Source organism: Calypte anna, chromosome 1 (genome assembly GCF_003957555.1).
Source record: "Calypte anna isolate BGI_N300 chromosome 1, bCalAnn1_v1.p, whole genome shotgun sequence".
Classification (NCBI taxonomy): Eukaryota; Metazoa; Chordata; class Aves; order Apodiformes; family Trochilidae; genus Calypte; species Calypte anna.
In genome coordinates this window covers 194,331,462-194,355,120 of record NC_044244.1, presented here as the reverse complement: position 1 = coordinate 194,355,120, position 23,659 = coordinate 194,331,462, and the positions used below count along the sequence as shown (strand labels likewise).

The 23,659-nt window shown below is 46.6% G+C and overlaps 2 protein-coding genes across 2 annotated transcripts; both read right to left on the bottom strand.

The window, feature by feature from the left end:
- Positions 1 to 1,322: 1,322 nt before the first annotated feature.
- On the bottom strand, positions 1,323 to 5,211 carry NDUFC2 (NADH:ubiquinone oxidoreductase subunit C2). The gene is made up of 3 exons (XM_030453127.1): positions 5,018 to 5,211; positions 2,844 to 2,987; positions 1,323 to 1,522 (listed from the first exon to the last, which is right to left on the bottom strand). The coding sequence occupies exons 1-3, from the start codon at positions 5,154 to 5,156 to the stop codon at positions 1,473 to 1,475; spliced, it is 333 nt and encodes a 110-aa protein (XP_030308987.1). The 5' UTR covers positions 5,157 to 5,211; the 3' UTR covers positions 1,323 to 1,472.
- A 3,430-nt stretch (positions 5,212 to 8,641) lies between these two features.
- Positions 8,642 to 23,298, bottom strand: LOC115598686 (probable dolichyl pyrophosphate Glc1Man9GlcNAc2 alpha-1,3-glucosyltransferase). Its single transcript, XM_030455534.1, is given in 14 exon segments — positions 8,642 to 9,236; positions 11,401 to 11,473; positions 12,512 to 12,609; positions 14,221 to 14,360; positions 15,174 to 15,313; positions 16,403 to 16,523; positions 16,636 to 16,739; positions 17,253 to 17,379; positions 17,828 to 17,895; positions 19,758 to 19,867; positions 21,173 to 21,366; positions 22,578 to 22,656; positions 23,221 to 23,277; positions 23,279 to 23,298. Coding segments are annotated over 14 exon segments (1,563 nt in total). The 3' UTR covers positions 8,642 to 9,004.
- Between the last annotated feature and the right edge of the window lie 361 nt (positions 23,299 to 23,659).

Genomic DNA, 23,659 nt, shown 5'->3' with positions numbered 1-23,659 from the left:
CTTGAAAAGAACTGAAATGTAACAGAAATGATGTAACTTCTATCATAAATCACACCAGTATTTTTTTCCATCATATCATCCATTGCTGGCAGTGGATGGATTAAAAGTGAGGAGAGTGTGTGAGAAATTAAAAAAAATAATAAAACAAGAAGAAATGGAAAGCAATTTGAAACATTTTGCTGATTTTTCTTAAATTATTTTGAATCTGCTTCTAAAATAACCAAAAAAAGAGACCCAAGGATATCACTGCCCCTCCTGGAGGTCCCAATGGCCCTGAGAACCCCCTCCCATGCCCCAGCCAGGGCTGGGTACCCCATTTCAGCTCACCTCAGCCCTGCAGTAGCCCCAAATTGGCTGTGCCAGTCTCCAGCCCCAGCTTCCCTCCCATTGCTCCTGACATGGCTGATGGTGCTGGCAGCTCTCCACAGCCTCTGCTATGGGATCCCAGAATGTTCTGGTTTGGAAGGGATCTGGAGTGATCATCAAGTCCAATCCCTCTGCCAGGGCAGGACCAGGCAGTATAGGTCACACAGGGATGCATCCAGGTGGGTTTTGAAAGCCTCCAGAGAAGGAGACTTCAGAACCTCTCTGGGCAGCTCTGTCACCCTCACAGTGAAGAAGTTTCTGCTCATGCTGAGGTGGAACTTCCTATCTTGGAGCTTAAACTTATTATTACTTGTCCTATTACTGGGTACCTCTGAAAAGAGATTGGGCCCTTCAGCAGGACATGAGGGATGTGTTGGACCCATTGTTGGCTGTTGGGATGATTGTCCCCTTGGGATTCACATCCCAGGGATAGGGAGCTGGGGAGAAACCTGGGACTGCAGAGCACTGCCATCCTCTGGCCTGCTGCTGCTGCCCTTGCTGAGGTGGCTTGGAAGGACCAAGTCAAAGGAGAAAGGGAGCAGCAGGGGGGTGTAGTGTCCCTGTGTCCCTCTGCCCCAGGAGCCTGGAGATGTCATTTCATTTCCAGCAGCCCCACAATGTCCCAGACCCACATCATGGCCAAGCTCCTTGGCTGGTGCCTGCACGGGGTCAGCAGCACACCTTGGTACAATGCTGGACCCCATGGCAGAACACCCAGAGCCCCCAGAGGTACCTAGCAAGTGACAAGAAGGGTGGCAGGGACAGGTCTGGGGAGAAGGTGTGTGGAAGCATCTGCACCTGGCTGGGACATGGTGAGGAGCAGTGGGAGACCTGCCAGCACCAAGGGTTGCAAAGGGGACAAGAGAGTGAAGGGGTGAAGGAAAATTATTATCCCACAACAATTACCAGTCACAAACTGATACACCATGACCAACAGAACAAATCACCAAACACTGTGGATTTCATGGTAACTTTTATTACATGAAAATAAGCAATGGTTCATTTTCTAACCTCTGGATAGTTGAAGAGTTACAGCCAGCTCTCCAAAAATCCTCAGTAAGGAATTAGTTCAGCAGCTGCATCCTGGGACACCACGGGAGAAAACCTCAGCGGATTGGGCGGAACTCTTCCAAAAGCTCTCCCACCTTTTTCTTTTCTGCAGGAGGCAAGGGGCAGAGTTGCAAAAAACCTGATAAACATTTGAGATCACTTCTGAAGACTTCTAATATTAAGTCTTAAGGTTAAGGAAGCCACTAGATTCTATTTTTTTTTGTTTTTTGCTACCACCAGTAAACTGTGAGCATAAACTGAATACCTCACGTCTATTCCGTGGGGCTCCCTGTGCAGAGATCTCAACACCAACAGTTCTCTATTCCTTCAGAAATGGCAAAACGGTGATTATAATCCAAAAGCCTCAGTCACCCAACTGTATTCTCTTAGATAGAGGCAATTTTCACCAAAATTTGCCATGGCATTGCTGGGCTTAGTGACTACTTTTAGTAAAATGCCATTTTTACCCAGGCTCTAAGCCAGCAAGAGCCAATGGTGCTTCAAGCCTCCTGATGTTTCTATTTATTCTTTTTTTACCTCTTCTACTGAATTTCTGAATCTTCAGCACCCTGTTTTTAAATCAACATGCACTGCTTACCACGTACAATGTATTCCTTACAAGTAATCTTACAAGAATAAGCAGGAAAATCTTGACTTAGAATAAAAGTAATTTGTACTTAGAATCATAGAATCACAGAATTGGCTGGGTTGGAAGGGACCTCAGAGATCATCAAATCCAACACTTGATCCACTACTGCTGCAGTTCCCAGCCAATGGCACTCAGTGCCACATCCAGTCTCTTTTGAAATATCTGCAGACACGGAGAATCCACCCCTTCCCTGGGCAGCCCATTCCAATGCCTGATTACCCTCTCCAGAAAGAAATTCTTTCTAATCTCCAACCTAAACCTCCCCTGGCACAACTTGAGACCATGGCCTCTTGTCTTGCTGAGAGTTGCCTGGGAAAAGAGACCAACCCCCCCCTGGCTCCAACCTCCTTTCAGGGAGTTGGAGAGAGTGATGAGGTCTCCCCTGAGCCTCCTCTTCTCCAGCCTCAACACCCCCAGCTCCCTCAGACTTTCCATTACTTTGTTTCTCCTTCACTGGCACAAGTTTGGCCTTGCTCCTCTTTTTGGCTCTGCAAGTCTTATGTTAAAATAGGAAAGGTTGGCCACCAAGGCAGCTGATCAGCTCAATGAAAACATCAGTTTTCATACCATAAAACCCTTAACACTGCTGCTATTTAGATCATGGATAAGCAGGGAAGAGGCAGCAACCAGCAAGACTTGTTAAAAAAAAAAAAATTTCAGGTTCCGCGAGCAGCCCGACAACATCTTTACTTCATTAACCACTTACATCATTACCACTCATTAACCAGGGTGCTGTGGCAGGCTGTGTGTTCTTTCTTAACACACCCACTCCTCGTACCTGCTGCCTTGAAGTCCTCTGGGTGCTGCCTGACATACTCCAAGAGGTCTCTGTCCAGCTTGGCGTACATGTACTCGGTGCGTTTGATCAGGTAATACCCAACAAACCACCCCACGGTGGTGAAGAGCACCTGGCGGTGAACACCTGCAGCAGGAGGACAAATGTCCCCTCCTCACCCCCAATCCCAGACCCAGATGGACCCAGCACCCCCCCACAGACCTTGTTTCCCCCCCACAGACACTTTCCCCACACACACACCCGGCTCCGTTCTCCCCGCTTTGCCCCCACCCAGCCCCTCTGCTCACCTGCAGAGCTCCCCTGGCCCCTCAACATCCCTCCAGAAAATTCCCCTCTTTCCTCAGGGTTCCTTCCCCTTCCTGCCTGCCCCCCCATATCCCTCACAGTCACCCCAAATCCCCTCCATCCCCATATAATGTCCCTTTGCCCTCTGATTAGCTGCAATCCCTGCCCTGCCTGCAGATCCCTTGCCTCAGGGCTCCTTTCCCTACAACATCCCACCTACAATTCTGCCCCAAATCCCACATGGCCCCTCCTCACCCCAAATCCCCCACAGCCCCTCCTCACCCCAAATCCCAGACCCAGGTGGACCCAGCACCCCCCCACAGACCTTGTTTCCCCCCCACACACACCCGGCTCCGTTCTCCCCGCTTTGTCCCCACCCAGCCCCTCTGCTCACCTGCAGAGCTCCCCTGACCCCTCACAGTCCTCCAGAGAATTCCCCTCTTTCCCCAGGATTCCTTCCCCTTCCTGCCTGCCCCCCCATATCCCTCACAGTCACCCCAAATCCCCTCCATCCCCATACAATGTCCCTTTGCCCTCTGCTTGCCTGTAGTCCCTGCCCTGCCTGCAGATCCCTCACCTCAGGGCTCCTTTGCCTACAACATCCCACCTACAACTCTGCCCCAAATCCCACACAGCCCCCTCACCCCTCCTTTGATCCCCCATCCCCTCCCCTCAGGGCTGTGTTCCCTTCCCACCCCACCCCTATGGCCCTTAACAAAATCCCAGATACTCTCTTACCCATCCCCTCACCTCAGATCCCCCCACCCTCCACTCCCACACCCCAATATTCCTGGAGATTATTACCCCAAATCCCAGGCACCCCCTTCCCCAAACTCCTCCCAAACCCCTTCAACTCCCTCATCTCTCCCCTGCCTCTCAGCTCAGGCTTTTCTCTCCTTTCCCCTACCCCTACATCCCTCAGAGTCACCCTAAATCCCAAATACACCGTTCCCTCCTCCCAGCCCCTCACCTCAGAATCCCCTGCCCTTCACTCTCATCCCTATACCCCTTAAGGCCACCCCAAATCTCACCTCTCACCTTCTCCAGTCCCCCCAATCCCCTTTGCCTCCCCATCCCCTCACCTCAGGGCTCTTCCCACTTCCCACACACTCCTGTATCCCTCTCACTCACCCCAAACCCCTCAGGGCTTCCTCCCCTTTCCCCTACTCCTACATCCCTCAGAGTCACCCCAAATACCAAATACACCCTTCCCTCCGCCCATCCTCTCACCTCAGAATCCCCTGCCCTTCACTCTCATCCCTATACCCCTTAAGGCCACCCCAAATCTCACGTATCCCCATCTCCAGTCCCCCCAGTCACCTTTGCTTCCCCATCCCCTCACCTCAGGGCTCTTCCCACTTCCCACACATTCCTGTATCCTCACCCCAAACCCCTCAGGGCTTCCTCTCCTTTCCCCTACTCCTACATCCCTCAGAGTCACCCCAAATACCAAATACACCCTTCCCTCCTCCCAGCCCCTCACCTCAGAATCCCCTGCCCTTCACTCTCATCCCTATATCCCTTAAGGCCACCCCAAATCTCACATCTCCCCTTCTCCAGTCCCCCCAATCCCCTCTGTCTCCCCATCCCCTCACCTCAGGGCTCTTCCCTCTCCCCACACACTCCTGCATCCCTCAAACTCACCCCAAACCCCACAAACCCCCTTCCCCAGCCCCATATGCCCCCTCTAACCACCCTCTCCTCACCACAGGGCTGCTTCCCTTTCACCTCACCCCTATATCCCTCAATCCCACACACCCCATCCCAAAGCCCTTTACCTCAGGGTTTGCTCCTGAGGTAACGCAACACCCCCTCCCCTCCTTCCCTCACCTCAGGCCTCCCCCATCCTCCCTCCCCTATCCCCGCCGTACCGGCTCGGATGATGGGGCGCTTGTTGAAGCCGTTGTCCAGCAGAGCTGTCACCCAGCCGGTCAGACCCAGCCAGGCCGAGCCCTTGTTGAGCAGAGGAGGAGGCGGCAGCGACCGCGCCTCGTCCGGCAGGAACACCATGGCCGCCAAGGTGACCGCGGGGGAGCGGTGCGGCAGCGCTCCCCTCCGCCGACCCCGGAGCCGCGCACTCGGGTTCCGCCGCCTCAGATGGAAGGGACCTGGGAGATGGGATCTGGAGCCTCAGGTTCTCTGCTCCCACATCCTCACCGGGAAGAATTCCTTCCCAGGAGCTCTTGGGATCGCTTTTCCTGAAGTTTGCAGTGGGATGGAGCAGCTCCCTGTAGAGGCAGGCTGAGGGATTGGGGTTGTTCATGCTGGAGAAGAGGAGGCTCAGAGCAACCTTCCAATATCTGAAGGGGCTCCAAGAAAGCTGGGGGAGGGCTTTGGACACGGGAGGTAGGGAGAGGAGAAGGGAAATGGGTTAAAACTTGAAGAGAGGAGAGTTAGGTTGGACATGAGGAAGAAACTCTTGAATTTGAGGGTGGTGCCAAGGAAGCTGTGGCTGCCCCATCCCTGGCAGTGTCTCAGCCCAGGTTGGATGGGGCTTGGAGCAACCTGGGCTGTGGGAGGGGTCCCTGCTCATCCAGGGGGTTGGAACTGGATGATCTTCAAGGTCCCTTCCAACCCAAACCAGTCTATAATTCTATGATCTCAATCTCTCTTTCAGTTTGAAACCATTCCCTCTCATCCCATCACTCCAGGCCCTTGTCCAAAGTCCCTCCCCAGCTTTCCTGGAGCCCCTTCAGGCACTGGAAGATGCTCTAAGGTTTCCCTGGAGCCTTCTCCAGGCTGAACAACCCCAACTCTCTCCCCCTGAGAGAGCTGCTCCAACCCTCTGAGCATCTCCATGGCCTCCTCTGGACTCACTCCAACATCTCCATGGCCTTCTGGTGTTGGGGACCCCCACAACTGGACCCAGCACTGCAAGGGGGACCTCACCAGGGAAGAGGAGAGGAAAAATCCCTTCCCCTGACCTGATAGTGAGGTTACTTTTCATATATTCCAGGACCCACTTGGTTTTCTGGGCTGTGATCACACACTGCAAACTTACCTTGAGTTTCTCATCAACCATCTCCAAGTCCTTTTCCTCAGGGTTCTTCTCAATCCATTAAACCTCCCCCAAAATTCCAGCCCACAACCCTCCAGCCCACACAGCTTTACTGGGGATTGAGTGGGGGGAGTCACAGAATCATGGAATTACTGAGGCTGGAAAAGACCTCTGAGATCATCCAGTCCAGCCTGGGACTTAACCCCACCACATCAGCTCCCCCGTGGCACCGAGTGCCACATCCAACCTCTCCTTAAACACTTCCAGGGATTGGGACTCCACCACTTCCCTGGGCAGTTCCCAAAGTCCTGAGCTTTCTGGGTGAAGCAGCTCAGCCCTTGCTGCCTGCATGGTGTGAGGGAGGCCAAGTCTGTTGTTAAATTAGGGTTTTAATTAAATGTGACATCAAACCCAGTTTCTTCCCAGAGCTCTTCCTGCTAACAGAGTAACAAAGCCCTACAGTGCTGGTGGGGTTCATTACTATACAAACCCCATTAAACCAGTTGCAACAGGACCAGGATTGACATAACCATTAAAAAAAATATTAATCACATTTGGACACCACACTGGTCCTCAAGGATTCTGCCTTTTTCCTAAAAAAAATATCATTTAGCTTGTCCACAGAGGAGGTGGTTGGGTTGTGGGAGATACTGAAGTTGAGGCAGGAATCCTTGGAGGATTTTGGCTCACCTTGCAAAGTGCTGCTGGAGAAAAGGATAAGGAGGGTTTTTGGGGGATATTGCCTTTCATTCCCCTACTCCAGGCTGCACCTGTAGGTGATAAACTGGAGCACTGAGGCTGATTTCCATGTGCAGAGCTTTGAGGCTTGGACCAAATACACGTGGAAGCAGCACCAAGGCACTGCCAGCAGCTGAAAAGTGTGTGGCCAAGTACTTCCTAGTGTAAAAAAAAAATAAATTAAAAACCAAACTATGAGAAATTATTGAAAACTGGAGAGGAAAAGTCTGAAAATGAGCTCACTGGCTGTAAAAAATTTAACTGTACAAGCTACCTGTTTACACAAGTGGCCACAGGAACTACTCTACTGCCCACCTGCTGTCTGTACAGAAGCCACTCTCTATTTTAACATAAAAAACATTCAAAGAATATATGAACTATCTCCTCTGAAAGGGTCATGTCTTCAAGTGGTATGGAAGAATGATCAAGAAGTGCTGGAAATAAAATAATTCATCCCTTCAGCCCTTCCAATTTGCTGTGTCAGCACTGGAATCCAAACCTGATGCCCATTTTTGCGGGTCCTGCACTTTGGCCACCCCAAGCAGCGCTACAGGCTGGGGACAGAGTGGCTGGAGAGCAGCCAGGCAGAAAGGGACCTGGGAGTCTGGATTGACAGGAAGCTGAACATGAGCCAGCAGTGTGCCCAGGTGGCCAAGAAGGCCAATGGCATCCTGGGCTGTATCAGGAACAGCGTCACCAGCAGGTCCAAGGAAGGGATTCTGCCCCTGTACTCAGCACTGGTGAGGCCACACCTCGAGTACTGTGTCCAGTTCTGGGCCCCTCAGTTTAAGAAGGATGTAGAGGTCCTGGAACAGGTCCAAAGGAGGGCAACCAGTCTGGTGAAGGGACTCGAGCACAGGCCCTATGAGGAGAGGCTGAGAGAGCTGGGGCTGTTCAGCCTGAAGAAGAGGAGGCTCAGGGGAGACCTCATTGCTGTCTACAACTACCTGAAAGGAGGCTGTAGCGAGGTGGGAACTGGACTCTTTTCACAGACGACCTTCAACAAGACAAGAGGACACAGTCTTAAGTTGTGCCAGGGGAGGTTTAGGTTAGATATTAGAAAGAATTTCTTCACGGAGAGGGTGATCAGGCTATGGAATGGACTGCCCGGTGAGGTGGTAGATTCTCCGTCCCTGGAGACATTTAAAAAAAGACTGGATGTGGCACTCAGTGCCATGGTCTAGCAACTGCTCCGGTGGGTCAAGGGTTGGACTGGATGATCTCCGAGGTCCCTTCCAACCCAGCCAATTCTATGATTCTATGAAAAAAAAAGCACAATGAGGACCTGCACCAAGCTGAAGGCAACTTCCATCTCTCAGGGTATGTGATTCTGTGCAGGGGCAGAACATAATATTCCTTTTCCTCAGTTTATCAGAGGAACTCAAACTCAGGACATTTGGGTCCTTTGCCACAGCTGCAGTTTTACATGAACTGTAAATAAATGTGATTATCCAGCCCCATTTTCTGACACAGGTTTTAAAAATTCCTCATCTCAGAAGCTGCCTCAGTTTGGTCATCTGGGTCTACAAAAATAGCTGTTAGAAGAATATTAAAACCACTTTGCAAAGAAGTTTTATGAAACAAGGTCAGAGGGACACAGACACATTAAGCAACCATTTTAAAGCCTGAGATTTGGGTGTTCAAGAGATGGACAAAGCACCTCTGGGTGAGTTTCCTGCTAGACACCACATTATTATTTCTGAGTGTCCCTCAAAAGCAGGGCTGAGCCAGGAGATAAAGACCACAAGAAAGGCTGAAAAAAAAAAAAATCAAGTTTTTAATGTAAATATTCCACAGAGAGCTGTTACAACACCCCCTTCCACACAGCAATGATCCCTTGTCCTTTGCCACAGTGATTTTTATTCAGATACAAACAATAATGGGCAGGTTTTCCTCAGTCTGGACCTTGTGAAGCTTCACAGTTTAACCACAGTTTAACCATCTTACTGTGCCCCCTGCTACTGGGACACTTCTGACCAGAGGTATCTTCATTGTAGGAGTGTTGGAAGAGAAACTACACTTGTGGCAAGGGTTTGACCAAGAGTTGTATGTCCTTGTGACAAAGCCTCCCAGTGGCCAAAAGTCCCCTCAAACCCTGGGACTGGTCCCCAGACTGGGGTTTTTACTCAGTTTTTTGCCTCCCAGAGATTCTTTCAGTCAAGACTGAGACATAGAGTTTCAGCCAGGCATAGGTGACACCCAGGGCACAGTACACAGAGGTCAGCAAGAGGGGGACAAAAGGAAAGTGCTGTTGCCAGGGGGTCAGAGGAAAGACAAATTCACAGAAGATTTCCAAAGGCACCAGTTGGATGAGGTAGATTGTTTCAAGCCAGTTAAGTAGAGGCCTCTCTCTCCTGTCAGAGGAATTAGGAGAAAAAAAAAAAGTGTTAAAATATACACTGTTAATTAAAAATAACTTCTGCTTTGTAGCTGCCCCTGGTGACCAGTGCAAACAAGATCCCCCCATAACTTCACAATAAGGCTTTAAACAATAATTTAAACATTGATATTAATTTAATTTAATAAATTTCAGCAGCAAAACATGTGATAACAGAGTACAGCTGATTTATCACAGGGTTCTTACACCAAGTTCCAAGATGCCCTGGAATCTAAGTAGAAAACTCAGCATCACCTCACAATCATCACCCTGAACAGAGACCTTCACACACACATTTGTTCCACCAAAGTTGTTCTTGCTAATATCAGATTTATCCTAATTTCCCCCAAGCTTTCTGTAGGATCTATGAGCCAATCTCTCTTGCAAAGGACACTGGTGGGCAGGGTTTTGACTGCAGGTGTTTTGACAGGGGAATTCATGTTCTTCTGGGAAGGAATTTGGTGTTTTTAGAAAGTTTGGAACAGGACACTTGCAAAAGGTTGATGACTAGAGAGAAACTGAGCTCCTACAGAGGTTTTTAGTTAAGAGTTCTTGAGAGAGAAAAACTGAATTCTGGAATTCCATGGGGGCAAAAGACTGTTGGAAAGAGAATCATAGAATAGAATAGAATTGGCTGGGTTGGAAGGGACCTCAGAGATCATGAAGTCCAAACCTTGATCCACTACTGCTGCAGTTCCCAGCCCATGGCACTCAGTGCCACATCCAGTCTCTTTGGAAATAGCTCCAGGGAAGGAGAATCCACCCCTTCCCTGGGCAGCCCATTCCAATGCCTGATCACCCTCTCCAGAAAGAAATTCTTTCTAATATCTAACCTAAACCTCCCCTGGCACAACTTGAGACCATGGCCTCTTGTCTTGCTGAGAGTTGCCTGGGAAAAGAGCCCAACCCCCCCCTAGCTCCAACCTCCTTTCAGGGAGTTGGAGAGAGCGATGAGGTCTCCCCTGAGCCTCCTCTTCTCCAGCCTCAACACCCCCAGCTCCCTCAGCCTCTCCTCACAGTATCTCTGCTCGAGTCCCTTCCCCAGCCCAGTTGCCTCCTTTGGACCTGCTCCAGCACCTCAATCTCCTTCCTGAGGGGCTGAGGGGCCCAGAACTGGACACAGTACTTGAGCTGTGGCCTCACCAGAGCTGAGCACAGGGGCAGAATCCCTTCCCTGGACCTGCTGGCCACGCTGTTCCTGATCCAGGCCAGGATGCCATTGGCCTTCTTGGCCACCTGGGCACACTGTTGGCTCCTGTTCAGCTTCCTGTCAATCCAAACTCCCAGGTCCCTTTCTGCCACTCTGTGCCCATCCTGGAGCTCCCCATGGGGTTGTTGTGGCCAAAGTGCAGGACCCAGCACTTGGCCGTGTTAAACCTCATCCCGTTGGAATCAGCCCAACTCTCCAGTCTGTCCAGGTCCCTCTGCAGAGCCCTCCTGCCTTCCATCTACAAAAAAGCAGGGGACTGAGGCTGTGAGTGCAGGTTTGTAACATTTTTGGCATTCTTCCTTACAGCAGAGCTTTGCAAAGTGAAGTTTGGGAAATAGGGAAGTGGAGAGCAGGGGAGTTACAAGGATAAGCACTATCTTTGGGTCAAGTGAGAAAGAAATCACCAGCCTGTGAAAACAGACAGGATGCTTTGGGTAATATTATGATTGGTAATCAAGTGTTTGCAGAAGACTGTTTGGCAAACTACAGCTTAGAGGAGTCTGCTGCTGCTAACCTGCCCCTTCCACACATGGAAATAGTAAATACCACTGCACAACACACAGCAGCATTCACAGCTGCCAGCACAGGCAAACAGTCTCCAGGTAACTTGCTGTAGCACTGAATTAAACCCTCACAGACTACACACAACTTGGAGCTTCACCAGCACATCAGGCAGGTGGGGGTTTGCAGCCTGGGGGGTGCAAGTGGCTGCTGCAATTCAAACATAATGAGGATTTGCTAAATTAACCTCATTTAAGCCTTGTCTCCTGAAAAGAGGGAAGGGGCAGCATAATTTTTTTACTAGTAAGACTTCAATTTGATATTTTCACCATCAGTTTTCTGTGCTGTTTGCCTCTTATGACAACACTGATCCCCACTGACAGAAGAAATGGTTTTGCTCCTGGCTTGGGGAACAGGATTCTTTAATTACCTGAATAGAGATTTCAATGAAGAGAAGCTGTAAACTGTAAACAGCAGCATAAGAAGTATTTTAATTGGAAGCTCTGAAATACAAGAAACACAACACATGTATAAGATTAATTATAAAATCCTTTTGCCATATAAGCTGCAGTATTTATATAATTTATGTATTTATTTTCTCCCCAAAGAACTGAATGTTTTACTGCTTAGGACATCTAAACCCAAACACAGGTATTTACTAAAGCAAACACCAAACACTTACTTCAGTTATTTATAAACATATTGCACACACTAATTATAATTAGGACATAACACTGCAAATAAGACTTTCCTATTTAAAAAATAAGTCAGAAATTACTGGGCTAGGAAGCTTGAAACATAAATGTAGCAGCCAAACCAGTCCTACCCAGTTTAGGTTGTGTGGTAGAGAAAAATTAAGGAGAAGACAGAGGAAGTTCCTCCTTTCTCAATGCAGCAGCTTCAGTATTCATCAGACTACAGAGTGTGTCTGGATTTGAACCCTCCCAGAGAGAAGAAAATCATGATGCAATGGTTACAGTGTTGACAAAGCTGTGATGGTCCAGGATTTAAATAAAGCAAAAGGGGGGGCAGAAGAGGATGGAAGAAAGTTTTGGTCAAAGACAAATCTGTCCTTGCACACCTGATTTAACTGATGCTTCTGGATGATTTTTTAGTTTACTATTTACTATTTTTACTAGTTTACATGGCAGCATGAAGTGGTAGTCAGCTGGAAAACAGCCTTCCAGGCTTGTGGTTTCAAGCTGCCTTTATCACTTTTGCTTCACATGGTGGTATTAGACAGGGGGAAATTTCTAGAAGCATGGCAGAATGAAGGAGAACAACCACTGACTATGAGAGTTCCCCATCTCTACTTCCACTTAAAGGCTCTGGCTCTTGCACAGCTCTTTAAACCAGCATTTCTGTTCACTAGCTGGAGAGTTTGTATTTATGGACACAGGCTGACATACAGCCTCTTGCAGCTTTCCACTTAATACATAAAATAATCCAAACCTGTTACACCTGCACATTATCTTTAGAGAGAAAAAAAACAATAGACAAAGCAGTAGGATGAAAGCACAGAAAGAAGGAAAGGACTTTACCTGGTAGTGTGAACAACAATGGAAAAAGTGAGAAGTGCCCTGTGGTTGTCAGTATCAAGTAGATGCCAGCATCCTTTGCTCTCTGAACAGACAGCAAGCTAAAAATGACAAGGATTTGTTAAGGCTTTTGAAACTTTATTTCAGCAAAACACTACTCAGTTTACAAGAGACTGAAGAACTTTTCATAATAGCCCAGACCCAGCCTGTCCCCTACACTGGAGCTGTGATGAAGTCTTCTGCTTCCTGCCTCCTTCTGAGGCCATGTGGCCTTAGATATAAATGCAGGAGTAAAATCAGCCAGGAAACCCTTCCCCAGAACACTAAACACTGACTGAACACAAATATTAGGAAAGCTTGGAGTTTTCTACACCCTTTTTCTTTCCCCAGCTGGCTGCCAACACCCTCACCCCTACTTTTTCTCCTTCCTTTTGTTTTTCCTGTGTTAATTCCCTCCCACAAATCCCACTTCAGCTGTTTGAGGATCACTAAACATCTGAAGAGGAAAAACAGAAGTGTTTGCAGCAATACTGGTCAGGCAGCTTATGAACTACAGCCTCACTTCTACCCTAGCAGGTCTTAAGTCCTTTTGGTAGAAATGGTAAACTTCTTGTAAGGGCAGTGCAGAAGGTTCCTGTCCTCAGCTCATGAGCAATCTACCTAGCATTTAAATATCAATTACAGCACTCATCAAGGCTTGAACTGTGCAGGAGAATGCAATAGAAGAATAAATAAATAAAATATTTAAATATTTAAAACAATTATTTAAATATTTACAATATAAATAAATAAAAGAATGCAATGTTTTTACATTTATGGCAGATATTTACATTTTACATTTATGGTAAATATTTAAACTTAACTACTCAGAGAGAATAAGAACTTCAACAACAGATTCTTGCCAAACTTGAGTACAACAGCAGTGTCAAATGCTTCAAGCCAGACAAGCCAATTGTTTTTTTTCTCTTCAAAAGACAAAGGCACAAGACAGACAATAAACAGGTCTTGGACTTGTCAGGTACAAAGAATGCATTGCATAAATGCAGTAATAACAGTGGGGGAAACAAAAGACCCTAAGAAAGCAGCCTGCTTCTGTCCACTGTGCCATGTGAGTGAAATGTTCTATCCAACCTCTCACTAAGATGAGGAGGCTTTAAGGGGCAGCTTAAATTAAAAGCTGTCACAGCCTTAAGTCTGAACCTCATTCTTTCATAAGCATGGTTTGGTTTAGTTGCTTTGGGTTTTTTTTTTTTCCTCCATCATTCTAACAGCAATCAAAAAACAGATTTTCTGGGTACTTTGCATCTTCATACAGCTCAGAATTCAAAGAAACACAAAGAGTGCATGGAGTGGGAAGGTCTGTGTGCCAGATTCCTGAACTGGTCACTTGCATCATCCCAACCCCATCCACTTCTGCTCCTCCCATCATCTGTAAATTAATACAAAGCCCCTGTTGAGATACCATAAAAGATGCTGCTTAACACCACACCAGTTTACTACACATGTTACACCTGCATCAGCACATTCTGCTGTTAAGGCAGCCACATTTTACTGTGCCTGAAATTAATTTAATTGAAGCGTGCTAAAACTTCAGAGCTTAAGGCACCCCACAGACCCTTTCCTTTCCTGAAATGTCCTGAAAACAAAGTGATCCTCTTTGAGGATTCCTCAACAAGTGGCTGCAGGTTTATTTTGGTGGGAAACTCACTCACCTTAAAGGCAGGATAGCAAGGAGTATTGCTTTTTCATGGACGTGCCAGCCAAACATGAAGGAGCTCAACGCACAAAGGACAAGGCACTGAAGGAAGCCCCTGGGCCCTTGAGGTTTAAACCAAAGACAGAAAACAGAGGGCTAGAAACAACAGGCAAAAACAGGACTTCAGTGAAAAGTCTGGCAATCCTGGACACAAGCCATTGTCCAGTGAAGAAATTCTTTTTTTTTTTCAGTGTTAATAAACAGCACCCAGGTTGTGCTCACTGGGCGCAAGCAGTTTGTAGCACTGGAGGAACTGGATCTATCTGGGTGTACAGCTACAGCCTCAAGGACTTCATCCATGTCACAGGAGGGGGGAAAGGGGCCTGAAATTCAGACTGCTGACAGCTCCCTGCCATTTGTTTTGCAGGGACTGCCTTTGAATTCAAGCCACTAAACTCATTTTATCAACATCACTGCATAAATGTGTCGAAACAAAGATTTTCAGCTAAAGGCCAGGCACTCACTAGAGTGAAAAGGACTTTGTATCCAGGTAATTACTTATTGAGCCTCTAATTCCTTGCTGGTTGCATGAAGGACACTTGGCTTAGCTGTAGCTGATGCTATCAGAACACCCTAAGCCCACCAAATATTTCCATCAGTATCTCTGCTCAACTCCCTTCTATCACAAAAAGGTTACTTCTAGCTCAGCATGCAGCCTCTTTGACCCAAGATTGCTTTTAACAATTCCAGAGCTGACAGGGGCCACCATTTTAGCCATACTTGAAGAAAGTAATGTTTTGTATCAAGCTACTAATTCCACATTTAGCCTTATAATTATTTTTATTATTTTTTAAAGAAAACTTATTTGTTGACCTAGAATTAAAATTCATGTGAAGTCCAGGATAATCAAATAAAAACTACAGGGGGACAAAACACCTCAAGTTTACAAAAAATATCATTTTTTCTTACCAATATAGATATGAAAGTACAGATTAATGTTGCCAGTGGAGTCACAGAGGGGAGAACAGTGTGCTGAAATTCTTGAACCAGCCCCCCCGTCATGGAGGCTCTTGGAATTTTTGTGGGATCAAGGAGATTACACTTTAAACCTGAAAACAAAAGATAAAAAAAGCACAAACTGAGAAATGTTAACAAAGAAAATGATAAAGCTGAACTAAGTACCTGGCTAAGTCTATTCTTTAAAGGACAGAGAGAGGAATGATTTATTTCTGGCTTACTGCTGGAAACATGCACTGTTCAACACGGCCAAGTGCCGGGTCCTGCACTTTGGCCACAACAACCCCATGGGGGGCTCCAGGCTGGGGACAGAGGGGCTGAGAGCAGCCAGGCAGAAAGGGACCTGGGAGTCTGGATTGACAGGAAGCAGAAGAGGAGCCAGCAGTGTGCCCAGGTGGCCAAGAAGGCCAATGGCATCCTGGGCTGGATCAGGAAGAGCGTGGCCAGCAGGTCCAGGGAAGGGATTCTGACCCTGTCCTCAGCGCTGGTGAGGCCACAGCTTGAGTCCTGTGTCCAGTTCTGGGCCCCTCAGCTCAGGAAGGAGATTGAGGTGCTGGAGCAGGTCCAAAGGAGGCAACTGGGCTGCTGAAGGGACTCGAGCACAGACCCTATGAGGAGAGGCTGAGGGAGCTGGGGGTGTTGAGGCTGGAGAAGAGGAGGCTCAGGGGAGACCTCATCACTCTCTCCAACTCCCTGAAAGGAGGTTGGAGCCAGGGGGGGGTTGGTCTCTTTTCCCAGGCAACTCTCAGCAAGACAAGAGGCCATGGTCTCAAGTTGTGCCAGGGGAGGTTTAGGTTGGAGATTAGAAAGAATTTCTTTCTGGAGAGGGTGATCAGGCATTGGAATGGGCTGCCCAGGGAAGGGGTGGATTCTCTGTCCCTGGAGATATTTTAAAAGAGCCTGGATGTGGCACTGAGTGCCATGGGCTGGGAACTGCAGCAGTAGTGGATCAAGGGTTGGACTTGGTGATCTCTGAGGTCCCTTCCAACCCAGCCTATTCTATTCTATTCTATTCTATTCTATTCTATTCTATTCTATTCTATTCTATTCTACAGACAATCAAGTGATTTAAGGCTGAAAATTGCCAATTACTGCCCACATTACAAAAGTGGAAGGAAGATTAAAATCCAAAGAGCTCTACCTGCAAAGAGCAACCAAACAGCAGGATTAGCATACTGTACCAAAAATTGTTAGTGCTTTATCCATGGCATTGTACAAAGCCCAGAAGTTAGGGGCCCAATAAGCATGGCAGAGGCCTCTCTTGAAAGGAAAAAGCCTTGAAATTACTTGAGGCAACTGGCCCTGGAAAAAAAAAAGAAAACAAATAAGAAACAGTCAACTCAGATGAGACATGGTTTATACTCTTACAAGACAATTTTCTAACAGTTCAGGGGAATGAGACAGGGGTTATTACCAAGACTATGAAGGGCCCCAGTGAAAGAGCAGAAACAAGACAGACAATCAGTCCCAGAAGAGTTACATGAAGAAAGCTGAAACTCCTCCACTTCAGGGATCCATCTACAAGGAGCAAAAGAGATGATGAAAACAGTTAGTGCAGGAAGTGGAGAGGGAGACAAAGCCCTCCAAGCCAACAGTGAACTGTTAGCTCCCACCTAAAAGCAGCATTGAGCCTTTTATGTCAATACATTCAATTGCTTTCCTCAGCATAGTTTGCATTTACTTTTTCCATGCTGTAATTCCTCCATTATAAAACCTTTTTATAATTTATTTTAAAGAGAAAATTCTCTATTAATGTGACAAATACCACATGTTTTCCAGTGCAAAGTAGTGGAGAAAAAAAAGAGGAATTCAGAGTAGTTTCTCTTCCAATTTTAATTGTTTCACAGCCAGAGTAATTCTTACAGCTTCACAATGCCACTTCCAGTTTGTTCATGTGCATTTTTCTTAATAAAGAATATGTCTGACCCACAGACATTTTGTTCTGATGGTATCTGTGTGTCCTGTGTCTTCCCCAGGCTCCACTAATTACCAAAACCCCCCAAAAAGGGAGTGAGGAAGAACCCATCTTACCTGCATTATTTGCAGTAAAACAGTAGGATCTCAGCAAGTAAATGCCATATGCTGGGGCCACGTAAATGTAGATGTGTTTGAAATGCAGAAGAACAGCAAAAAGAAGAGCACCCTCCAAGTACCTTTTCTAAAGGAAACAAAAAAGAAAAACACCAAGCTTTTTCTACTTGTTATCCCTTTCTACTAACTTCCATTTGTCCTCTGCTGACAGGACATTTATCAAAGACATAAAAACACCACATGACTATTTACTTCAAATTACAAATTCCACTTCAGAGGTTCCTTTCCTGAGGACTGGTGATTGGAAAAAGATAAAATGGCAGAGAAGCACTCCAAGTTGCTGAGGTTTAACAGAATTTAACGTTATGGCAGGGAACTGCAACACTGGAGCATCAGCAAGCAATTATGGTGAGTTTCAAGTTCTCCTCTTCCCCCCAAACTAAACCAATAATTAAGACAGCCAGCTCAGCACCCCTCAACTTTAAGCTGCCCCAAAAACATTCAATTTGAGCAACTCATGCACCCAAAAAATGGCAAAATATGGCAACAAACAGAAAAGAGTCACTGAGGTTTACCTGACATAGTCTGGCTACAGAAAGAAGCATCAGCCCAAAGAGAAATCCATTGTACTGGAAGTGAATATCTGAACTTGAGTCAAGAAAGGAGTAAAAAGAGTTTTCTTTGCTGCTGTCCAGCTTCTGGGGAAGGCTCAAACTTACAAACAAAACGGAACTTAAATCAAGAAAGTAAACTTGAATTCATGCCACACAGACACGAAGTCCTTACTTAATCATAATGTAAGGACAGAAACAAAATCTTCTAAGAAGATCTTTCCAAGAAGGCCAATGGCATCCTGGCCTGTATCTGGAACAGCGTGGCCAGCAGGTCCAGGGAAGGGATTCTGACCCTGTACTCAGCCCTGGTGAGGCCACAGCTTGAGTCCTGTGTCCAGTTCTGGGCCCCTCAGTTCAGGAAGGAGATTGAGGTGCTGGAGCAGGTCCAAAGGAGGCAACTGGGCTGGTGAAGGGACTCGAGCAGAGATCCTATGAGGAGAGGCTGAGGGAGCTGGGGGTGTTCAGCCTAAAGAAGAGGCGGCTCAGGGGAGAGCTCATCACTCTCTCCAACTCCCTGAAAGGAGGTTGGAGCCAGGGGGGGGTTGGTCTCTTTTGCCAGGCAACTCTCAGCAAGACAAGAGGCCATGGTCTTAAGTTGTGCCAGGGGAGGTTTAGGTTGGAGATTGGAAAGAATTTCTTTCTGGAGAGGGTGATCAGGCATTGGAATGGGCTGCCCAGGGAAGGGGTGGATTCTCCGTGTCTGGAGATATTTCAAAAGAGACTGGATGTGGCACTCAGTGCCATGGTCTAGAAACCGCAACGGTGGATCAAGGGTTGGACTTGATAATCTCTGAGGTCCCTTCCAACCCAGCCAATTCTATGATTCTAATGTTAGTGCATAATTTTGATTAAGTGAAGCAGCAGCCTGACTGCACGTGTCATGCAACCAGCACCTCAAAGGGCTGCAGGAAAGCTGGAGAGGGACTTTCTCCAAGGGCATGGAGTGAGAAGATGAGGGGGAATGGTTTTAATTCCAAGAGAGGATTTAGATGAGATCTAGAAAGAAACTCCTTAGTGTGAGGGTGGGGAGACACTGGCCCAGCTTGCCCAGAGAACAGGTTAATTCTCCACTTTCTGAATTCTTAAATATTAGTTTCTGCCTTGCATTGGTTAATGGATGGTGATGGCAGCCTTCACTTATCACCTACCACCAGGAAGGTGGCAACTTAAACGAGGACAGGGACAGACAAAACTAGTCCTTTCCATAAAAGAATTGCTGTTGTTTGTCCCTTGTTTCCTCCTCAGCTGGAAGAATGCACATTATCAAGACCAACCAACAAAAACTGGGCTTCCCAGAGGGGTTTTTATAATCTCATAATAACCCTTAGAATCATAGAATTGGCTGGGTTGAAAGGGACCTCAGAGATCGAGTCCAACCCTTTTACCACCGTTGCGGTTGCTAGACCATGGCACTCAGTGCCACATCCAGGCTCTTTGGAAATATCTCCAGACACGGAGAATCCACCCCTTCCCCTAGGCAGCCCATTCCAATGCTTGATAATTCTCAGGTAACATTATCCAACTGAATACATCCTGAAGATGAAGCAACTGTAGAAATTTTTCCTTTTCATGGGACAAACCTTTAACCAGACCCAGGAAAAAGGCTCTCTGCTAACACTCCTGAAGGCAGGGGGAGGCTGGAGCTGTCAGCAGGAACAGGCATGTTGCTGCCAGACTGGTGCTCCTGCAATTTTGGCAAACCAGACCAAAAACTGAGCAATTTCCAGTTTGTCAAATAATTCTAAGGAGAAAACATTGTTATTCAACTAGCCCCAGAAAAAACAAACAGCAGCATCACTTGCTGTGATAGTAATAATAAACATGTTTGCACCACCCACTGTAACAGATTAAACAAACCCCACCAACAACCCACACCAGTTTGAAAGGATACGATCCACAATTAACAACCCAAAATTCCACAAGAGCAGAACAGCAAGAATAAATGTTGGCTTTTCTAGGATATCCTTTGCAGCTCGTTTCCCATTCACACATTTGCAGCACCTGAACAAGAGCAGAAGACAAGAGAGTTGAAGCAGCCAACAGAAATGTTACTTTTAAAGAGTTGTGAGGTGCATTTAATTTGAAGAAAACAGATTGAAGGTGGAAGGCAATGATAAAATTATTGTTCAATTCAGCACAAAGTATCATGAATGAAGCTGAATAATAATAAAAAAAATTAAATAAACTCAGTAGTTGTAGTATGTTCCACATGCTAAAGCTTATGCCAAGTAACTTAATCTCAGGTTTGAGTCCCACATCCAAGAGTAACTGTAAAGTTCTCATAACCAGTTTGTTATCAGCTTCTCATGATTAAACAATCCATTGCTACACCTGGAGACAAGATATCCAGTTGTGTTTAAGGTCCTCAGCTGGACATGAACCTCTTCCTGGCTTCCCCCCCAAAATTAGAAGCTCTCTCTATTGCTTAAAAATTCCCTACTACTGCTCAGTGTGATGCCATATGGTCTGTATTATTTTACAGAGCAGATCTAAAAGCTGTGAATTATTTCTGCTGAATTGCCACTAGTAGAGCCACTTTAAGAAAGCCAGCTCCTTCACACATCTTCCAGTCAAAACTAGGAAAGGAAAAAGTCACAATGCAAAGCTAACCTGTTTCTAATAAGAAAAGTAAATAAAGGAGCTTAGGTCATGCCCCAGTGCAACAAAGAACCTTCTGCCCAGATTCTGAACAGGATAGAACGAGGACAGACTGTTACAGCCAAACCATTAAGGTAGGCAACATAATACCCAAAACATCTCTCCCCTTCTAGTCTTTAAGTGCAAGATAATAACTTCTTCACAAAGTCAGGGTGCATGGAAATCATCCAACCTTAGTATTGTTAAATTAGACTTGAATAATCAGTTTTATCATCAAGAATGCCAAAAACACTGGAGTGACTTTGCATATTTGACCCTACTGGCATTTTGTCACAGCTCCCTTTAATCTTCTATTCTGGAACAAAGTAATAAGAAAAGTAATAGGAAGAAAGACTTGGCTGCACACTATCTGCCCTGCAACTCCTACAAAATGAACCCACCAATAGAAACAGAACAGTTATAATGTATGAAACAGCAGCTAATGTCTGAATGTGTACAAATCTGATCCCAAGTACAGCAATAACATTTCCCAAGAATAAAAGTTACCTCAAGTTTAGCAGTGTGCTCCAAATTTTTCCCTGAACAGGTTAAAACAACCTTGATATTTCCATACAAGCTTATTTGTACAAATAATTTGTTGTTACTGTAAAAACAGTCCATATATTCCTAGCTACCCACTGTCCCCATAATCAGAACATCAAGACTTACTCACGAACTGCATAGATGAAAAGGATATCTGTAAAGATGACAGAAAGCCTCTGGAAGATGATGGTTGCCTGACTGGTGTAATTTAGATTTTTGATAACTAACATCTTGGGATCAAAATACTTGGCAACATGTGAAAGTGCACATTCAAACCAAGCAAAAAATGGTGGATAATCCAGGGTCCATTCTGAAGTTGCCTGAAGATAAAGTGAGATAAAATAATAATTTAACACAACCCGTGCTGTTTACAGTCCTTCATGTACAGTTCATCACAGAAACTCAGTTGTCTTTATCTCAGTAGCCTGTGTTTAACCCCTCTGTTTATAAAGAACAGCCATTTATCTGTTGCTTAGGTGCAGTTTACTTTATTGTGAAGTAGCTGAAAATGGCTTGAGTTCCCTTTCTGTAGCACTGGTAAAGGGATGGGATGTCTCTTGATTACTAGAAAAAGATTAAACAACGTGTATCTGCACCTAAGCAACAGATAAATGGCTGTTCTTTATAAATCAACTTACAGTAAGGGAAATGATATTAAAAATTCCCAGTAAAATAGCTCACAATGAATATCTGTCTACAATTAGAGGAATTGCTAGCAGAATCAGCTTTGTTAGTCTCAAAATTAATTTTACTCATTAGTCAGCAAGTCCTAATTTTAATAAGACCTTATCAGGATCAAAGAGTCTTATTTGATCTTTTCCCATAAGGACAGTTACTATGCTCTGACCAGCAATTAACTCCTTGGTGGTGGAAAGAGGAGGGGAGAAAGAAAGAACAGGGCAGGGTGGGATGGGGTGTATTTGTGTGTTCCCAAATGCTGAGGTTATGCTGCCAAAAGGCATCCTGTGCCTTGGCACTGGGATCATGCTGGCCTTGCAGAAATCTGTCAGGAAGTTCTGACCTGCACAAATAATTTACTCCTGGATACACAGTTCCCAGACAGTTAAGTGGAACAGTACGAGGGACTATGACATTTATCCCAGGACTCCAGGAGACCTGTGAGACAGATTAAAACTCAATTGTGCAGGCTGAGTTTATCACCAACTCAAAGGTAATTCACTTAGATGAAAACTGATTCAAGCAATTAAAGACTACCATGCAACTTGCTCCTCTGCCTGTCTAATGCTCTGTGTGCCTTCATTATCTCTTCCATTTTGCCTTCATAAGTACTAGCAGCTTCCCCAAACAACTCATTTTTTTAAACTAAAAGCAACACAGGGATAACAAATGGTGACAACTACGGCTTTGGAGCAGCTGCTTTACAGCTGCTGACCATCAATATCCATGACATGTGCTTTCTGGCAACTAAAGGCTTTGTCCTCTGGCATCTACAGAGGGTGACAAACCCACTAAGCCTGCAATTTATACACAAATGGGGAGAAAAAACCAAACAACCCAAGGATGTACTTACTTCATAGTACCACTGCGAGAGGGGCAAGTTGTGAGTGATGGCAAGCCAGTTCCTATGTACTTCAAAATCTGTGGAAAAACTAAAGATAAAGTCCACATTAAGGATCATAGAGGAGCAGCATTTCCACCACAGGGAGATAAACAGGAAGCCTGAGATCGTCAGCCTTGAAATGAGCAAATTTGATTAAAAACCAACCCGAACAGCAGCAAAGATGCTGAATGAATGCTGTGCCTAAAGCAGAGGAGACTACAGGGCAGGAGTTACTTATAGCTCACCTTTTCATGCCAATAACACCAAAACTCAAGGTTCTGAGTTTTTAACAGAGCTGGATAATATCTATATATACACTTTAGGGAAAAAAAAGCTGCCGTGCCTCTTTAAAGTTAAAAGAAGTTAAAGTTTAGAGGCCCTCACGACCAAGACCCGCGCAGCACGGGCTGCGACCGCCTCAAACACCACAGCAAAGCCACTTCACAGGTGGAACAGGACCGGACCGAACCGAACCACCCCCCTCCTCACCAAAAAGGGTCCCTCTCAGGACCGGCGGAACCACCCCCTCCCCCCCGCTCCTCATCATCCTCCTGAGCGGATGTGGAAACACCCCCCCCCCCAAACCCAACCCAATCCCGGCTCTCCTCCTCACTATGCGGGGATGAGGATGCACTTGATGAAGGAGACGCGAGGGCCAAGGAGCGGAACAGCCGCGCCCGCCTGCCGCCATGGCCCAACGGTACTCGGGGAGGCGGCCGGAACCGAATGGAGCGCGGCAGCGGCTGCGCCTGCGCCGAGAGCACATTGAGCCCCCCCCCCCCCCCTTCCATCCCTTCCAACCGCGGCTCTTGGGGCGCATGCGCAGGATCGGGAATGGGGATGGGACAGGGACCGGGTGGGGATCGGGACAGGGACCGGGATCAGGGACAGGGAGCGGTTACAGCGTATTTAGGAAACCTCCACCAGCCCAGGTTGCTCTCCCAGCTCCATCCATCCTGCCCTTCAACACTGCTGGAGACAGCCAGGCAGAAAGGGACCTGGGAGTCTGGGATCGACAGGAAGCTGAACATGAGCCAGCAGTGTGCTCAGGT

What these genes read in the sequence shown, in the direction of transcription:
- NDUFC2 (XM_030453127.1), bottom strand. Translation starts at nt 5,156, where the DNA reads ATGGTGTTCCTGCCGGACGAGGCGCGGTCGCTGCCGCCTCCTCCTCTG. An exon ending in GCGCCCCATCATCCGAGCCG is followed by an intron (nt 2,988 to 5,017) that starts GTACGGCGGGGA and finishes CTCCTGCTGCAG; the next exon opens with GTGTTCACCGCCAGGTGCTC. An exon ending in AGAGGACTTCAAGGCAGCAG is followed by an intron (nt 1,523 to 2,843) that starts GTACGAGGAGTG and finishes TGCCTCCTGCAG; the next exon opens with AAAAGAAAAAGGTGGGAGAG.